General features: G+C 42.0%; 1 protein-coding gene across 6 annotated transcripts in view; it reads right to left on the bottom strand.

The window, feature by feature from the left end:
• Positions 1 to 1,129: 1,129 nt before the first annotated feature.
• RIOK1 (RIO kinase 1) overlaps positions 1,130 to 18,325 on the bottom strand; it is a 28,219-nt gene continuing 11,023 nt past the window's right edge. For 3 of the 6 annotated variants that reach the window (XM_087762998.1, XM_087762989.1, XM_087762982.1), the window contains 16 exons: positions 16,456 to 16,660; positions 15,214 to 15,304; positions 14,050 to 14,119; positions 13,276 to 13,318; positions 12,486 to 12,578; positions 11,378 to 11,490; positions 11,171 to 11,251; positions 10,568 to 10,654; positions 9,888 to 10,025; positions 9,217 to 9,320; positions 7,423 to 7,529; positions 6,237 to 6,302; positions 4,407 to 4,526; positions 4,074 to 4,127; positions 2,842 to 2,994; positions 1,130 to 1,346 (listed from right to left, as the gene is read on the bottom strand). In XM_087762998.1, the coding sequence (XP_087619124.1) occupies positions 1,236 to 1,346; positions 2,842 to 2,994; positions 4,074 to 4,127; positions 4,407 to 4,526; positions 6,237 to 6,302; positions 7,423 to 7,529; positions 9,217 to 9,320; positions 9,888 to 10,025; positions 10,568 to 10,654; positions 11,171 to 11,251; positions 11,378 to 11,490; positions 12,486 to 12,578; positions 13,276 to 13,318; positions 14,050 to 14,119; positions 15,214 to 15,304; positions 16,456 to 16,596 (1,572 nt within the window). In that variant the 5' untranslated portion in view covers positions 16,597 to 16,660 and the 3' untranslated portion in view covers positions 1,130 to 1,235. Of the gene's footprint in view, positions 1,347 to 2,841; positions 2,995 to 4,073; positions 4,128 to 4,406; positions 4,527 to 6,236; positions 6,303 to 7,422; positions 7,530 to 9,216; positions 9,321 to 9,887; positions 10,026 to 10,567; positions 10,655 to 11,170; positions 11,252 to 11,377; positions 11,491 to 12,485; positions 12,579 to 13,275; positions 13,319 to 14,049; positions 14,120 to 15,213; positions 15,305 to 16,455; positions 16,661 to 17,143; positions 17,564 to 17,585; positions 17,709 to 18,076; positions 18,285 to 18,325 lie in introns of those variants that run through there. The other 3 variants (XM_087762974.1, XM_087763003.1, XM_087762968.1) reach the window with 3 other exon arrangements.

The raw sequence follows: 18,325 nt of genomic DNA, 5'->3' as shown, positions 1-18,325 counted from the left end.
GAGGTGAGGAGCAGAGAGAAGGAAGCTTCATTCTGCTCCTGGACAACCCATCGTTGTGGGATATCCATTGACGGATAAAAGATGCCCTCCGTCACCAGAGGATGCATGTCCTGTAAGCGTAAATCCCCAGGGCATCAACTCCATCCCTAATGTGGGAGAACATATGAAGACATTGACTGGAATCAGAACCTCTCTCTGTTCTGAAACTGCAGGCAATGGGAAAAGACATCAAATGTGCTACAGCATGAGGAGGACATCTCTCCCAAGATTTGTCAGCCTCAGTGGCCAAAGCAGCTGCCAAGAGGGAAGGTGGTCTGTCTTCAGGATGGTGCCTTTGCCCCAGCCCAAGTAGGTCACTTATGAGCAGAGCTCTGCCAGCTTCTCCCTAATAAAGAACTGGGGCACCTTAGCACAACACGGACTGATAATAGTAAGCCATGCCACAGAGAGGTCCTGCCAAAAGCCTTTACACAGCCTTGAATCTGCACACACGTGATGAATCTTGATGGCAAATGCTCATTTGACCAGCTTACGAAATAGCTGGTTCAAAATACTCTTAAGAGCAACAGTGCCCTATGTTGGGATCCGGGGGGGGGGGGGGGGGGGGGGTCGGGAATAAAAAAAATCAGGCTTTAGTCTGTTCGGGTACACCTGCCTGGTTGCTTCAGAAGGGCACTGGGCAACGAGGACAGTGCCCCCCAAATCACAAAATTCAGCTTTCAGTAAGAAAATACCAAAGGTGATGCAAGCACGGGGAGGCAGCAAAGGCACAATGCCTGCAGGGTTACCCACGGGTGACTGTGGCAGCCTGCAGAGGACAGCTAACTCAGTTTGCTTCCATACTGTGAAGAAGGCATGGGCCTTTGAACCGCCATTCCCCCTCCTCCAAGGATCTGTCTGAATCAAATCACTGCTCTGGAACAAACCGACCTAGCTTATATGCAGTGTGAGGCAGGGGAGTAAGACCCCAGGAACAAACCAATGCAAGTTTAACAACAGGTTAAACCTGCACAGCTAAAGGATTTTAACATGCACAAGTGTTAAACTCATTCTTTCCTATTGAGAAACCCCTGGCACTCTGTTCAAACAATTACAACCGTGTTATTAACAAAACCACCCTCACAGTGAATACTGTATGTATATAAATAAAGGATTTTTAATTTTTAAAAAAGAAAAAAAGATGGTGACTAAATAACCCACAACAAACCATCCCCTTCCCCAAGCCAAAGCTGATTTTATTTGCCTTTCTTCATTTTTGCAGTCTTTTCTTTCCGCTTCTTTACGTGCTTTGGGATTTTGGTTTTTCTCTTCTCTCTTTGGGCTTCTTTAACCATCTTTTTCCTTTCCTATAAAGAACAAAACACCATTCATTTAAAGCCAGAAGGAATGAGAGATTTTGAGCAGGTCAATCAATTGTTACATTAACAAGTTAGTTAACCCACCACATAACTTCATTTTTATCAAGAGGAAGAAATAAAAAAGAAAAAAAATAATCTATAAGAATGGTGAGGAGAAAGGAAAAAGGAAGTATAGGTTGGGGGTGGAGCTAAGAGCTGCAACACTGGTAATGACAAGGCAAAATTCAAGCTAGTTAAAACCCGAGTTTCATGCAACTTTTGAAGAAAGGGAACAAGAGGCACTCTTAACTCATGCTATTTACACCTAAGATTACAACAGGATGCCTGATCTAGGTTTTCTGCTACCCACAGGGCTACTATAGTATATGTTTCTATACGTCATGCAAAAATACTGATCCTGTAACTGCTGGTAACTCAGAGCAAGCTGATCATCATCAGGATTGGCAAGAAAGGGTGCTATGCTACTGCAATACACTATAATTTGTGCCAGACAGCGAAGACTGGAACTGGAAAATGCAAACTCAGCATAATGGGGGTGGAAGTAATTGCTGCTAATCAGTTGTTCAACCTACAGCTGAACACATAGGTTACCAAAACCCTCATCTTACTCACACAAAAACAAGTCCAAATGAAAACCTATCCATAACGATGAGAAGTGACCAAGATTTCCCTGCTTCACATCTGAAAGGCAGTAGCTCTAGATTGGTAGAAAGTGTCTAGTAGAGCACTGCATTTTTATTTGACAGATATGGAATGTATTATGTTACCTTTTCTATGAAGAAAAACCTAACAAGCAAAGCCCCAAATCTTGAACCCCTTAAGCCCAGCAAGTTTCATCCTTCTTTTGCACAGCACCTAAAAGGCTGCCAAAAGCCTCTCACCCACGGGCAACACTCTGCAGAAGAGCCTCACCAAAACAGAGCATACTTGTTCTGCAGTTTGGAAAACAAAACCTTAAAAAAAACCCCAAACCATAATCCCTTTGCATGACTGCATTACATCTCCTGCCCCCAGCAAAGCTAGCCAGTCTGTACTACTGGTACTGCAAAAGCCACTGTGGTTCGAACACTGTCACCAAGTCTCCAGTTCTACAGATCAAGTGGTCTCAATTCCCTGAGCAATAGGAGGTTAATCAGGGACCATGACCACAAACCTGAACACCAAAGCCTGGAAGAGTAGCCAGAGGCACTGAAGAGCTGCCTAGGCTTCACTAAATTCTGCTTTGTGCAGCCTTAGAATTCCCTGCAGAGATCTCTCTTCTGGCATTGTCTAGGCTACAGAGAACTATGTCACATGTTCCTCTACATGAAAACACCATTAATAAAGCATCCATAATGAAATTCACTTTCTCTGCTCCCATTCTCCACAACAGGAAAAGTCCATAGCTTGTTTCAGACAAGAAGTGGCAAGAACCACTCAGTTTAGATTTTTTCCTGTCATATAGGCAGAGGTGGGAAAAATAAACAGTTCCTGCCCAACTGACCTTTTTGTCCATGCTAACTTCAGCAGGTTTATCTTTGGGATGTACAGATTCTTTACAGCCTGAATCAGAGTCCTCTAAGCTGCCATCATCATCATCATCATCATCAGAGTCCGTTTCTGACTCGTCTGCCTTCTTTTCAAGAAGTGCAGGAATCTGCAAGATATATCAAGAGAGAATTATATCAAACCAAAACAAAGAAGCCTAATGACCATATATACACACATATATATACACGTGTGTGTGTGTGTATATATAAAACAAAACAGAATCTGCTGCGAAGAAACCTTTGAGGTGAGCTTGTGCCATCTCCTTTACTACAGCCATCACTGAGTCTCAAGAAAAAGAATGAAAAGTAGGTTAATCCAAACCAAGAACAAGGAATCTACGAATGTACAACACAGAACCTTTTAGGTCAGGGCTCACAGCACAGCTGCATTGGCACTCCTAAACTAATTTCCATAAGTTAAACAGCGATTTGCTAGCATATGTGGAAGTCAATTTTTAATTATCCTTGGATCGTACCCAAATCTACCTTGGGGGCACTGCATGTAGGCTTTACTGCAAACACAAATATCTACACTGGAAAACTCAGTTATTCTTAAACAACCCCGGAGACTGTGCCACAGCCTGATCCCATCCATATTTATATTTCTATTTTAAAACAGAGTCTACACCACTGCTAGATAACATTTACAAAGGAAGGAGGGGGAATCCACATAGGGCTTCTGCCTTGAATTATATTGCGACAGACTGATCTGTACCCAACTTCTTATCCAATGTACTTTACAGAAGTGTCACTGTCAAGTATGTCAAATATAGTAAGGCATAATATCTTAGGCCTTAGACTGCAGGCTTGTTCTTTACACAATAATTACAGCAAAGCTACCCTGAGCATATCAAAACTTGTGGTCATGTTACAATTTAAATCAATTACATTTTACATAATGGGAAAGCATCTTCCCTCCTCTCCACCTTAACTTTAGAGATCGTGGCCATAGCAAGGATTATCATTTCATTCTCAAGCAACCCAGCATCAGCCACAGTGCAGGGAAGCAATTCATGTGGTGTGCAGACACACTGTCATGCCAGAGCCATCCCAGACATAAATGGTCACTCTGCACACAAGAGGCTTCTTTCATGGCGTCAGCCGCAAGATGAGGCATTCTCTGTACTCCTTATAAGCGCTTTTCTGAAAACTGCTAAAATGAAGGATTTCAAAAAGACCCTCTCACCTTTTGAACACCAGACAAATCCTTCTTCAGTCCTGTCACAGTCTGGTAGAGAATCTACACCCAGGGAGAGAGAAAGAAAATTACATTATCAAAATATGAGTCTTAAATCTTCATGCCCAGAGAAAATTATTATGTCAAAACAAAACAAAAAAAACAGGAAAAAACCCACAACGTTAGCATTAGTACTAACCAGACAATTTCAAAGTATGACACTAGATTCAGTACTCCATGCCTTGGTAACAAGGCTTCTAGTTTTGTTTGTTGCTATCAGTTTCCAATAAGAAGAATTCATATTCCCTCCCTCTGTTGCAGTGCCTCAGCATGTCTACTCACATTATCTTGCTGAACATTCAATGCCATATCCTCCTCTTTCAGTTTCATCATTATATCCACATCTCTCTCGTAGTTTTTAACTTCAGTCAAAGTTCGAGGTATGTAAGCCTTCTTAAACACCTAGTAGAGCGAAAGGAAACAGACTTACTAATTTACATATAGTTTCATGATGTTCTTCCTTCCTAATTATGCATCTTTAAGAGAATAATCATGAAGGATTTCACGGCTCAGAGAAACTGAAAACGAACACGGCAGTCATCCGCTACCATCTGAACTGCAGCGTATCTTTTTCTTTTTTTTTTTTTCCCAAGAGCAGACTTAACATGCAACCTACACATTATTGATAGATCATGACTAATAAGGCTCCTTCCTTAGCATGACTACCACCAGGCCACTTACAAACTTCTCCAGTCCATCCAGCTTCCTCTTAACCTATTTGAGTCCTAAGGTTTTGTATTCTAAGGATTTTCTCTAAATTTTTTATTGTGATGTTTACAATGCCTTCAGGAGGCAACTCCATTAAAATGCACTGTTAGAACTGAATCTCTTTATGTAACAATACCTGCTTCAACCTATGGTCCAACTCAAAAAAAGGAGCAGTACAGTAAAACCTAACTGCAGTATCAACAACAACATACTTAAAATTTGTCAGGCAGTCTTTTTGAAACAGTCCTCCAGCAAACTTAAGTCACTACCTGATCAGAGAGAAGTATTCTGCTTCTCTTTTTCATGGTATCAGTTAAATCCCAGCACAAATTCAGTACGCTTTACGATCATAACTGCTAGACTAAGCGCTGTGCAAGGAGCAGAGGTCCCCATCTCCACAGGGCTTGCCCTTAATCAGCTCTGCTCTTTTGTGAACAAAGTGACACAAACTAGCCATGGTCACATGAGAAGTCTAAGAGAAATAAACTGAACTTAGATGCTACTAAACCATCTCTCTTACAGGTCAGTACCCTTATATAAGCAAAGGAATAATTGGTTTGTAAAAGATGGGCTTGCAACAAAACAAAACACTAGCATCTGACCCTATATTTCAGAAGTTGCATGCTGAGGATATCTTAGGAAACAAACAAAAAATCTTTCCTTGGCCAAGCTTGAGCCAGAAGCAGTTAGTAAAACCTGCAGAGCTCCAAGAGAAAAAGAAAAGTCTCTGATAAATCAAGTAGTATTGACTCCAAAGATAAACCCCACGTGAACCAATACAAATAGGTTCTCACTGATACAAATTCTGCTCAACACAGAGTTGGGGTTTGTTTTGTTTTCTTTTAAACTCTCCTGGAACAGGAGAAGACGACTAAGATAGAAATTGTTTTATCTTTACATCAAGCCTTTCCAGAATGTTAGCAGTTTTCTGTAATGGACTTGAAATGGCTTCACTTAATGTAAAAGCAAGGGAGAGAAACAGTACATAGAAGAACTGAATTAGACTGGGACTGGAAGTAGACAGGCAATTTGGTCAATGCACTTATCCAAAATATCCTGCTTCTGTATCACTGGTCCAAAAACACTGGCAAAATCAGATCTCTCCACTCATTTTCTTTGTTAACTGAACCTGAACTGGAAGATACATCAAGGGACCTAGCTACAAGCAAACATAATGGTTCAGGAAATGGAGTATTTGCCTTCTAACACCTTATCACTATTGGCTTTTACACATGGTATTCCTTAATACTTCACATCTCAACTAGTTCAAGACATCTCAGTATCACAAAACAATATTTTGCTTATCAACTCTACATTTTGCCAAATAAAACAGAACGTTTTGCGTTGTTTAGAGGAGGCAAGGTTAATATTAATTTCATAGCAGGAACAAAAATCCTCACTTACTTCTTCATCCACTTTATCTTGACTGGATCTTTCCTCTTCTGTTCTTTTCAATGCTATTTCCATTGCCTAAAGAAACATAAAATAATACAAAGTTATCACTCTTTAGAATCACATCACTTAATCCAACTCACCATTCCCGTCTGTTTCTCCCTGTACTCCCCACTGTCACTCACAAATACTCCAGCTTTCCCTATAGCAAGGCCTTGAGCGACACCTAATGGTAACCAACGCTTCTGCACAGCACACTCATAATTGCACATCTGCTTTATGAACGAAGGGAAAACGCGCTTGCTGCTCCTCCCGGACCAAATTATGGCAGGCCCAGTGCGACCACGGGACATGACGGTGGAGGGAGAATACAGTGAGCAGTGCTCAGTCCTGGAAGTTGGGTCTTCTCACGCACACTGAGCAAGCCAGAGGAGCACAAGGGGAACCACGCAGCACAGCTCTGCCTCATTCAACCTCCGATATGACAGAAAGTACACAACATCTGGAAGTCCCCATGCTGTACTGGTATTTGGACCACATTCATGTGGTCTTGACCAGGAATGACACATCAGATCTCCACTCTGAGCACAGCGTATGTGGCTCCCATTTCTCTTGCGTTAGCTTAAAAAGCTCCCCCCCCTTTTAAAGAAACATCTAACTGGGAGCAGAGGACTGGCAGCTAGAGATGAAATAAATGGGTGGTGCTAGCAGCACTCAGTAAGTTTACCTTCTCCTAGAATCAACGTGTTCTGCCAGCTGCTATATTTGGCTAGCAAGACTGTGTACCTTGGAGTAACACTGCCCTGAGTCATTCCCTTCCTCCCTCAGCCCACCCTGCTCGAATCTGCATTCTTTACCCCATTCTCTATATAAGCATGGTTGTATTTCTGCAGAGCTTCTCTTTGCCAGAAAGAAAGAACTAATTTAAAGCATCCTGGTTTTAGTAGCACCTGAAACAGACACTTGACTTTTCATAATCAGACTTTTTGAGACAACATAGAATGAAAGCATTGTTGTCCTATAGTGGTATAAATGGAAGAGACCTGTATGCATTTTTGAAGCACTAGCATAACATAATGTCATGTACCAGCTTCCTTCAATAGCAGGATGTAGAGTATAAGAGATGAAGGAGCTTGAACTAGACCTGATTTTATTGTTAAAGTCTTCCTACATAAGCAACAAGGCCATGAGGTCTTACCTTAGACAGATAGTCATCAATGTTCTCACTTGTGATAGAAGGATCAGTAATGAACTCAAACAACTCCCTCACAGTCATCACTGCAACATTGTGCTTCTGGAAAAAGTCTACCAGGAAACAAGTGCAGAGACAAAAACCGTAATTACGCATAACATATGCAGCTGTGATGTTAAAGTGACAGTTACAGCAAGCCAATGGCCCTGATGACTTGGGAAAGTCTCAGCAGCATGTACTGCATCATACTGGATTTAGTTATCAGATGACTTGGCCATCTGAAATAAAACTGTTCATCTTCCAGATGCAACAAATACGGAAAGGAGAATAACTAGATAACTATAAAAGCCAAATCAATTTCAGCAGGAGCCAGACTTAATGGAATAGGGGCTAAGTAAACAATTTAAGAGAGGCGTAGTATTTGCAATGACTAAGATGAAAAACATGGTTCAAAGAACGAAGAATGGAGACCTCAAACTTTTGCCAAACAGAAGTATCCACTGAAACACAGTACAGCCTAATTATGATCCACCTAAAAGGGAAGACACATTAACATATTAGAATTTTCCTCAGTGCTACACTCAGAATTGGTTTCATGAGTTGAGTATAACCAAATTCAGAGGCTGCGCTTCTGTACTGAAAACCAGCAGTGAAAGACACTGAGGACTGCTTAATAAGTGTTTTGTACTGAAGTTCTCAGAAGATCTCTCATCATGAGAAATTAATCATAGACAGAACAAAAAAAAATTTAGTTTGGAGGCAGCTCTCTGTGCCCATGGGACCGCAAGTCTTTGCGATGATCACAGCTAGGGCAGAGCATAAAGCAAGGTGTTTCTCAGAGTCTCTGTAGAAGGACTACACAGACGAAGTTGCAGTGACAGAAAACAAACAAACAAACCACACCTCACAAACAAAAGGCAACTCACTGAGGCACTAGAATATCTAGGGAGAGCAAGCCAAAAGACATGAAAAAAGAGCAAGGATGCAAGTATCTAAGCCGGAACGGAGTTATTAGAAATCCATGAACAGAAAAGGAATAAGGAAAAACTAGCATACTGGGTATCAACAAACACATAGCATCAAAATGCACACAGTTCTTTTCCCACAGACTTTCAAGAGTCTCTGTAAAATTAGAAACAAGGCATTCTGAAAAGAAAGGGGGGACAAAAGCAGCCTACAGTGACAGATTTCTTGTCCTCAGGGAGAAACGCACCCTACCAGGAGGCGTGTGTCTGTTACACAACATGCATACTCACACATGAAGACCAAATTTTCAAGAGAAAAATACCATAAAGGTACCTTGTTTATCAAAATACTATGACAAGTGATAACCTCTCTAATAAATTACTCTATGCCTCGATCCTCTCAGCTGACCTGGACAAGTAAGTGTAGGGAACTTCATAACACACAGTAACTTCTTGCCAGTTGGAATTCCAGATGTGGATTCCACTCACAGAACGAAACACATCAGTATGTCTGCGCAGTCCTTTAAGTAAGGGAAGTTAAGACTGGGGTGGGTGCTGCTGCAGACTGGGACTGATCTCAGATCTATCGTAAATCTGAGGTCCAGCCGGGTGATTCATTTCGGCCAGATGATTTCTAGCAAAATAGGCTACACTCTTCTGAACTCAGCACAGTACGCTGCTCCCTGAGGAAGCCAGAAGAACCTAGGAATGGGAGCATTTTAACAGAAGTTTGACAGCTTACAGTCAGTTACACCTGAAAGAACGTAAGTGAACACAGTTCACCTTCCTAAAAAAAACAGCTATCAGAACAAGAGTTGAAGTGCAGCCTGCTCACCGTTAACGTTGGCACAATCTTTTCGCAGGAACTCCAGTGCATGCGGGTGGTCATGCTCCACGGCCTGAGACACGTCAATGATGTACACATCCCCACTGTGGTACCTGCAAACAAACACGGAGACCTGCACTAATGCCACCGCTGTTATATGGGAGATTATTGAGGGGCAGAGAATGAAGTGTGCTTCAAACTTGAGAACCAGCAAACAACCTTAATATATTCCTCTAGCATACACCTGGCATATCGGGGCCAGAGTGGCTTTTTTGGGTCAATCCTTTCCCTCCTCTACACAAGTTGTATTATTACACTTTAAAGAACTACTCTTCTCATGAGCACAAAAAGCAGTGTTATGGGTGGGGGGAGAAAAAGAAAAAAAAAAAAAAAGATATCTTAGTAATTTTTTCTCTAGTTGAGTTTTTTTTTGTTTGTGAGGGGTTTCTGTTTGGGGGTTTTTTGTGGTTTTTTTTCCTTTGTTTGTTTTGTTGTTTTTGGTTTTTTAAACAGAGAAAGCTGAGATCTGGGTTAAAAGCTACATAATTAATGACATGTTACAAAACCCAGTAATGAAAAGAACACCACCCTTCCTTAAAGGTAGATTAGTACTCTCACGTAGAGGTTGCCAACGCATACATTTTAGACGTCACAATTTAGAGCAAAGTTTAAAAACATACAGCATATTAAATTCACTGAGATCTGCGTGAACAAGTCTGGCATCTTGGTACATTCTTCTCATGTACTGGATGATTTGCAGGTACAGCTCCCGGACTTTGGAGTCAGATAACTGAGCATTCTTCAGCAGAGGAGCAGGCCTTGAAATTACAACACAAATAACAGAAAGTGAACACTTTTTCCTCCTTCACACCAGCTGCAAATGCTTTAAATGCTGTACCTGATCCTTCCGCTCACCAAGTGCGTCAAGCAACTCAGCATGAGCAGCTAAGCGCATGGAGCCAGCATGAAGGGCAGCAAAGCTTGGTATATGCTTGCCAAAGATACTAGAGCTCTGTTTCCAACATGAGCTAATTTGGACCATGCTACATTAATGTTTGCGCCACAAAATAATGAGCTATCTCCATGTATGATTAGCAAGCCTTTCCAGCCTTAATCTCTGGTTAAGCCACTTTACAGACTCATTTTGCACCCAACTGAGGCTTCAGAATCATGCAGATTGTCTGCAGTGGTAGCTGGCAAATGTCTGGGTATTCTACAGGTCACATGCACATGTAAGAGTAAAATGTTAATTTCACAGGCCTAAATAGTAGATAAATTCAGAGGGCTGGTTTGTTTGTTTTTAATAAAATGTTGTCGAAAGCTATAATAAAAAAATATTTCATTTTCTAAGGACACTTACCTATCACCTTTACCAATAAAGCCCATGACAAGCACATGACTTCTTAGCATAATCGGCTCTGGGCAAGGTATCTGGGCTGTATTCAACCTGTAACACAGGAAGAAAGCCACAAAAAAATAAAACCAAACTCTACTATTTGCATTGCAGTAACAGCTCCTCTACTCAGGAAACTCTCATTTGTGAAGAACAACTAGGAAATGAATACAAAAAGCCACAACCATTCTGGCTCTGACCCTTCTCTAAGCATTCCTGTGTTGGACAAAGAATCTTTACACAGTTCAGGTTAATCCTAGATTAACCTATATCACACTGTATGCTGTTACTCAGCAGCAGCTATTTCTAGCCTTTCCTCACTTTTCAGTCATGTCAGACAGAGTGTTCAGACATTGAAGAGCTTAGAGCATGAGCAGCAAGGCAAAAAGATATGTTTATTCCTCCCTCCCCTTTCTTTTCTTTCTCACAGGGAAGCTTAAGACGCTTTCCTGAATACTCCAGAAACTCCAAAACATAGTGATAGCCACAGTCTAGCAATAGGAGTGTACCTCCTATAAACTTAAAGTTTCAGTTACCTTTGCATGCTGAAATAAAAACTGGAAGAATCACCTTATTAAATTCCTCATTTCTTTCTCAGCCCATGTCTTCACCATTTTTCTGGGGTTGCCTTTGCAATATCCATGACGAAATCTTTAAATAAAGAAATAAAAGACAACAGGGACTCTTAGCCAATCAATGCAGTATTAGTACCAGTGATTTTACCACCTTTCAAACAACACCTCTTCCCCAGTAAAACCAGGCAGAAGTCAAACTCACCTGAATTCACCACTCACATACTTATCCCGATCTTTAAACATCAGAATAGAGGTTTTGTAAATTTTTATTGCTCTGTTCTCTCCATTCGCAGTACTGGCATGATATACATTAGCCTATCGGATTATGAAGGGAACAAATAATATTAAAGAAAAACTCTTTAAACCAGCATAACCTTCTCTCTTCTTCTCTTTCTGACACCTGGAAAAGATCTGATAAAAAGATCTGATCTCACCCCAGCCCCTGCTAGGCACCCAGCTGAGTGAGACTGCACACAAGGACAATTTCTCTTTCTACCAGAGGCAGCTTACGGGAAGTACTAAAGACTGGGTAGGAGTATGACAATGCATATAGGACAAAACTCCACCTCATCCACATTCTGGAGACTGAAGCAAGCCCTTGTATGAAGGATTAATTTGAGTCTGTGCACTATTTAGGCCCTAAAGCATGGTCCAAATAGCTCACGTTGACACCGCTACACAGAGTGGAAGCATGCCTTTAATCAGCACGCAAGGACTTGGAAGAAAACCAGGTCAGCCTAGCGACTAGGCATTCTAAAACCGATTTATTAATTTACTTGGAAATTTGTGGCTCGCTTTTAATTACCTGCAATATTACTTGATAATAACAGCACACAAACATACTAGTTTTGTAAAAGCAATGAAGGCTTAGTAGTATTTTAAACAGAATTTTGTTACACCATTTAGATACTCCCATGTCTGCTGACACGTGGAGCTAGTCTCATCTGCATGCAAGAGAGTCTCGCATGAAGGAAGAATTACCTTGGTTTGTATGTTTTTCAGGCACTGTTTAATATTGTGTGTACACATACCCTTTCAAAAAATTTCAATTGTAACATAAAATTAACAAGATCAACAAATTTAAGATAACATTTAAGTATTCTGAGAAATCTTTCATACTTGGGGAAAACTTGTTTCCTTTAACATAAATTGCATTTTATCTTAAGATTACTTCCTACCAATCAAGCAACACACACACAAAAAAAAAAGTAGTACTAAACTCAAGTATTTCACTACATCCTCTGAGCACCACAAGCTTCCACCTAGCTTGTTGAGAAAAAGACTATCATGTCATTTGTAATAAAACTTACTTCCTTCCCTGTGCTGATGCAGCCATTGATTTCTGATATGACACCTCTAGTTAGCATCTTGAACAGAATCATTCGGGTCCTTGGATCCAACACCTCAAATTTAATACAGAAAAGTCAGCACAATTGCTCTCTTTGAAGAGGACAAAACCTACTAATACAGTCCGTTCTTAGTACCATATTAAAGGACCCATGGCATCAGACTATTCTTAAGAATCAAATGATAATCCAAATAGCAGCCACTCAAAATTTGGCATGATTCTAGAATGATACTTCACTTACCTTCAAAATTATTTTTTTTTATTCTAAGCATATGTCCTTGAGCTAGCTCTAGAAGAGACATAAGAGAATGATTTCCCACCCACAGTTGCATTAAATATGTTAAAATAAGGTTTCTCTTAAGATACAACTATCATAACTGAAACAGAGCAGCTATGTGGCCTTGGGCCAGTAACGGTTCAGTCTTGCTAAAGAAGAAAAAAGGAAAAAAGCAAACCCAGCATTTTTTATTGTTCTTTGGAATTTAATAAAAGCTTAAGATGGAATTCTGCATTGCATATACAATCAAATCACAATGCTAAGCACAAAAATGAGCTCCAAAATGTTTATGGAAGCAAGTACAACCTTCACACAAGAAAGAAACATAAAGAAACAACAGGTCTCTTCAAGATAACAACGGAAACAGAATTCCAAAGCAAAACTCTGTTCCTATAGTATCCATTTTATCATTGATTCCAGAATTCCACATTATTGGATGCAGTCAAAAGAGAAATTTGATGCATTAAGGACTTACCTGTTCTACTGTTGCTCTGTCTGACTTGTCTTTGACTCGGTACCTAGCAGAAGTGAAAATAAAATGATACAATCCCACACATGGACTCAGTACTTTGACAGAGTAAAACATGACATTGTGTATGAAAGAGAGGATGACAGCCTCAAAAAGTAAGCCTTTCAGTTCATATAAAAGCAAAAGTTTCTCCTGCAGGCAGGAAGGAAAAAAAAAACCAAACAAAAACCCAAAACACAAACCCATAAACATCAGTGCCCTTCACTTTTACAGATATCTGCTTGCCTCCACTGAACTATGCTCACTCGGGAGAAAACGATATCTGTCTTAACAACTTAGGGCTATGAACTGCAGGCTAAAAAAAAAAATTTTTTTAAAAAGGTACCTCTCCTCACCAAATCATCAGGTGGAACCTTCAAAAGGCTTCCAGTATTTTTTTCTAGCCCAAATGCTTAAGGACCTCTGTTTAGTAAAAGAGTATCAGAGATAAAATTGTCTTTTCCTAGTGGAATGACACCTGTCACTTCTGTCTTACTACACCAATACAATCAGATGTACTATCAGCAGCAGGGACAGAAGCATCAGAACTTCAGAACAATTTAAACAACTGATCTGGAAACCAAAGAGTTTAAGACCAGAAAGCAAATTGCTTGCAGACTACTTACAAATTTTAGCTTTCTTAATAAATTTATTCAAAACTCAGGATCACACTAGAAAATTAGAACTACTCTTCTGAGTTCAAATTATTTAAATGAAAATAGAACCAGGAGTAATACTCACATGTCTGCTTCCTTCTGTCTAGACTTTTCTGTGACTCGGTTTATAACAGAGTCATCAAAATTCAGCTTATCTGAAAAACACAGAAGAAGAAGAAAAAAAAACCAACGCAAAATCAAAGAAGTTCCCTACATTCGGAATTGCCCCTGCAATTCTGCTGCCAGCCGATACGCCACAACACAACATTCAAACACAGGTGGAGCTCTTTATAACAAGCCCAGAAGCGTAGCTACATACCAGAGTTAACCTAGAGCTCCATTCTGTCTACATTTCAAGGACTATAAGGTAACAACACAGATGAGCAAGGCAGTCCCACTGACCTGGAGATGTAATGCCATGCAGAAGGAATGCCTTTTGGATAACATCCCACCACTAAATTTGTCCACCATTCTATTACCGTAATTGAATGCCATTTTTCTGAACAGAATAAGCAATAGACTCCAGGATCCTCTCCTCATGATGTATTTAAAATGGTGTTTGATTAATTGCTAAATGTATAAAAGCTGCTGTATTTGGCTATATATACCAGCACTACGCTTTTGAACCTTCATTTTAGAACCGCTTCGTTATGAAGGAAAACACAACCTCTGTTTATTACCCTGTCAAAAGGCCCCAATCACGGCCACATCTAGCCCTAACAGGCTGAGCTGAACAGTCATTTCCATCGCGTCGTAAACATCAAACTACACTGGCTAGGACAGCAGCCTCTTCCCTTATCACAGAAACTCTACCCCTGTGAGATAACTGTTGCATAGTGTACCACCCTAATACTACAGGGGACTGCAATAGTCTAGAAAATTTAGCTGTGGTAGCAGCTTTGAGAATGACCAACATCACAACAGAGAGCTGACACCCTCCCTCCAGCCAAAAAGCTTGCTCCTACAGAGAAGCTAGGGAAGAAATAATTTACGTGGTCTGGAGAAGTCAAGGGGAAGAAAAACAAAACAAAACAGCCCTGTGGCTCTGAAGGGGGAGAGAAAGGGCTATGACAGCTGGTTAATGGAGACTAAAGGAAACTTCAAGTACGCAAAAGCCATTTTTTAATCTGTCTGGAAATGGTTAACTGCCATTCCAGTGACTTCTGGCTTAACGTAAGCAGAATTAGTCTGAGAACATCACAGAGTGCTTATCTGTTTTCATAAAAGAATACAATGCAATTATACTCACCTAAATTAATTTTATGTTCAAACTTCCTTAAAGCCTTGTCTGTAGGGGTAGACATTTTTGCCGAAAGACAACTAGGCGTCTGTCTATTAGCCTGAAACAAAGGATTTGTTAACATAAGTTGCCTTCTCTAGATAGCCCTTTGAAATACAGACAATATCATTGGAAAAGTCAGCTCAAATGCCTATGCCTAGAGCTATAAATAGAAAACCAGAAAAGGTGAGGAAATGGATATGGATTAACATCAGATTTTACTTAATTCAAGAAAAGAAAATACAGGTGACACATCAGTTAAAACTCCAAAAAGTGCCCCAACTCAGGGTTATTTTTAGTCTGAGAATTGAGCTGCAAGTCTCTCATTTTAACACTTTTATCATCTGTAAAAGGAAGGGAAATGGGAGACAGAAACAAGGAGAAAAATGAGAGAAAAAATGAGAAGGCAATCAACTGAGGAAACTTTCCAAGATGCTCTCTTTTCTTACAGGTAGTCTTCTCCAAACACAATTAATATCTGAACACGATTTCACCAACACTGGACAGCATAAACCTCTAACCAAAGGCAAGAATAAGTCACCCAGGACAAGTGCTGTGAGTCAGACATGATATGCCACGATCACCACCACTTTAATTTATCTCAACTATTCTGTTATGTTGGTAACAATAAGAAAATAAACGTTTTGAATCTCCAGTGTCCAAGCTGAGGGGAAGAAGGACACTAGTTCTCACATCACGTATGCTTTTCTGCACACCACCAGAGTTTCTATGCCAACAGCATACACCCTAAATTAATCCACTTCTAGCACCTCCCTCTCTCTCCTGTGCTTTCTTTTGTCTCCTTCACTACTAGTCCAAAACATAACCTGTTTCACCCTGGGTGTGACAAGCAGGTACGGTCTCAAAATTAAATAGAAAAGATGGGGAAGAGAGGAAAAATACCAAAAAGTAAGCAACATCAGTAGAGATCGGGGTGGACAAAGAAAGGTTGAGAAAGCTAAGAAACAGAAGGAAAACCACAGTGACAAAGATGATCCAGCAATAGAGACAAGGAAATCAAGAGGAGCTCTGGCTACAACGTACATATACACATGGCACGGTAGAGGAACAGACTCAAAGGAAGGGAAGTCTCGAGGAAAAATTTCTGTTTGCACTTATGCTCAGCATAATACTAACAAAGAACAAAGCCTCCAGGTTAGCCCCATTTGCTCTTGGGCACCCTTGACGCTCACAAAATAGCCGTCAACATACCTGTGGATTGCATCCACCAGCAGCATTGTGGCGCTTCATGAGTCTTCCCACCTCATCATCCCAGTCCCAGTCTTCATCTTCCTCTTCATCATCATTGTCATCATCACCATCTCCTTCCTCAGTGTCAACTTCTTTGCACATGCATGACTGGCAGTTCTCAGCGACCTCACCTCCTTCAACTGTTTCTGTGTCTTGCGTAAATTCACTTCAAACAAATACAGATGTTTATATAACTACAAATGGTTGATACAGTCATCAAAAATTCAATACATTTATCCCAACAAATTATTTCACAAGGTTGGCTCTCCATGAGATGTTTCTCACTTCACCTGTCTTTAAGCAAGCACGTATGAGGATATCTCTGCCTTTAAAGGATGGACTACATTTAAATTATCTTTTTCACCACATCAGTCCTGCCTTCTAACTTGTTCTGCAGTTACACGTATTTGGATCCCTCTGACTCCAATCAGATCAACACACCAGATCAAGCCAGCTGGCTCCTTCACCAGAGGTGAACCACTCTGCTTGCTGCCACAGCAGATTTCCACTTGACAAGGTATCACACAAAAGCTCGCTGGAGGCAGAGAGCCAACCTGCTGGTAACTCAGGGCACCAGCACAGCCTACATGGAAAAAGTTAGGCCTAAAAAAGAATTTGTGGGAGAAATGTACCCTTTTGACTTACTCACATCTTAATGGCTGTAGTACGACACATTTTTCTGCCAGAACGAGTGTGTCCCAAAGCGGATTCTCTGCCAGCATTCGACATTTAGAACGACAGAACCGTTTGGGTTGGAAGGGACCTTAAAGATCGTCTGGTTCCAACCCCCCTGCCATGGGCAGGGACACCTTCCACTAGACCTGGGTGCTCAAAGCCTCGTCCAGCCCGGCCTTGAACTCTCCAGGGAGGGGGCACCCACAACTTCCCTGGGCAACCTGTTCCAGTGCCTCACCACTCCCATAGTGAAGAACTGAACTATTTAACATTCATTTAACTAAATAAATGGCAAACCAGAAAGAAGATGGCTTGAACACACAACCCAAGACCATTCCTTATTCGCTCCCCACTAAATATAAAAACCTCGAGGCTTTCAGTGCAACAGAACATGTTGCTTTAATTCCAGAACGAACCAAACTGATCCGCTGTCCTAAGCGACCCGCTGTTCTCTTAGGCGGTTTCACATCTTCAGTTACAGCCAAACAACGCCAAGGTGAAATTGCCTCTGCCCCCCGAGCCTGCAGGTGGGTCCGGCCACTTTAGTGGTGAAGCAGAAATCACAAATAATTGAAAAGAAAAGCCGAGAGGGCGCGCCGAGCCCTTCCTCGCACGTCCCGTCCCAGCCCGGGCAGCACACCCGCCCCCCCGCAGCCTTCCGGCGGGCATCCCCCGCTGCCGGGCGGCGTGCAGGGCTGCTCCCCTCCACGCTCGTCGCGGTTTTTTTGCCGGCCGCGCCTGGGGACGGACGCCCCCGAACCACCCTTCCCCCGGGCGGCACCGACGGGGCCTGCGGGAACCGCCGCCAGCCCGCCCGGCCTCGCCCCACGCACCACAAGCGGCCCGCCTTCCCCCCCCCCCCCCCCCGCAACGAGCGGCCCACACCCGGCCCCTCGCCGCCTCCTACCCGTCGGAGCACTCCGCATCGTCAAACTGCCCGGGCACGGCCTGGCTCATCGCCACCGCCCGGTAATCCATGGCGGCGGCGGGGATGGAGGCGACCGGCACACGGGGCTGCAGGCACCGAGTCGCCCCCCTACGGTGCCGGCAGAGGGACCAAAAGCATCGAGGACGAGGGCGAGCGCGGCCGCACCGCTGAGGCGAGGAGGACCTGCCCCCGGCCCCGCCCCTTCTCAGGTTCCGGCGCGGGGATTGG

This window comes from Nipponia nippon, unplaced genomic scaffold, assembly GCF_047370975.1.
Source record: "Nipponia nippon isolate SJK-2023a ecotype South Korea unplaced genomic scaffold, ASM4737097v1 scaffold_1, whole genome shotgun sequence".
NCBI lineage: Eukaryota > Metazoa > Chordata > Aves > Pelecaniformes > Threskiornithidae > Nipponia > Nipponia nippon.
This window is presented reverse-complemented; position numbering and strand designations above follow the sequence as displayed.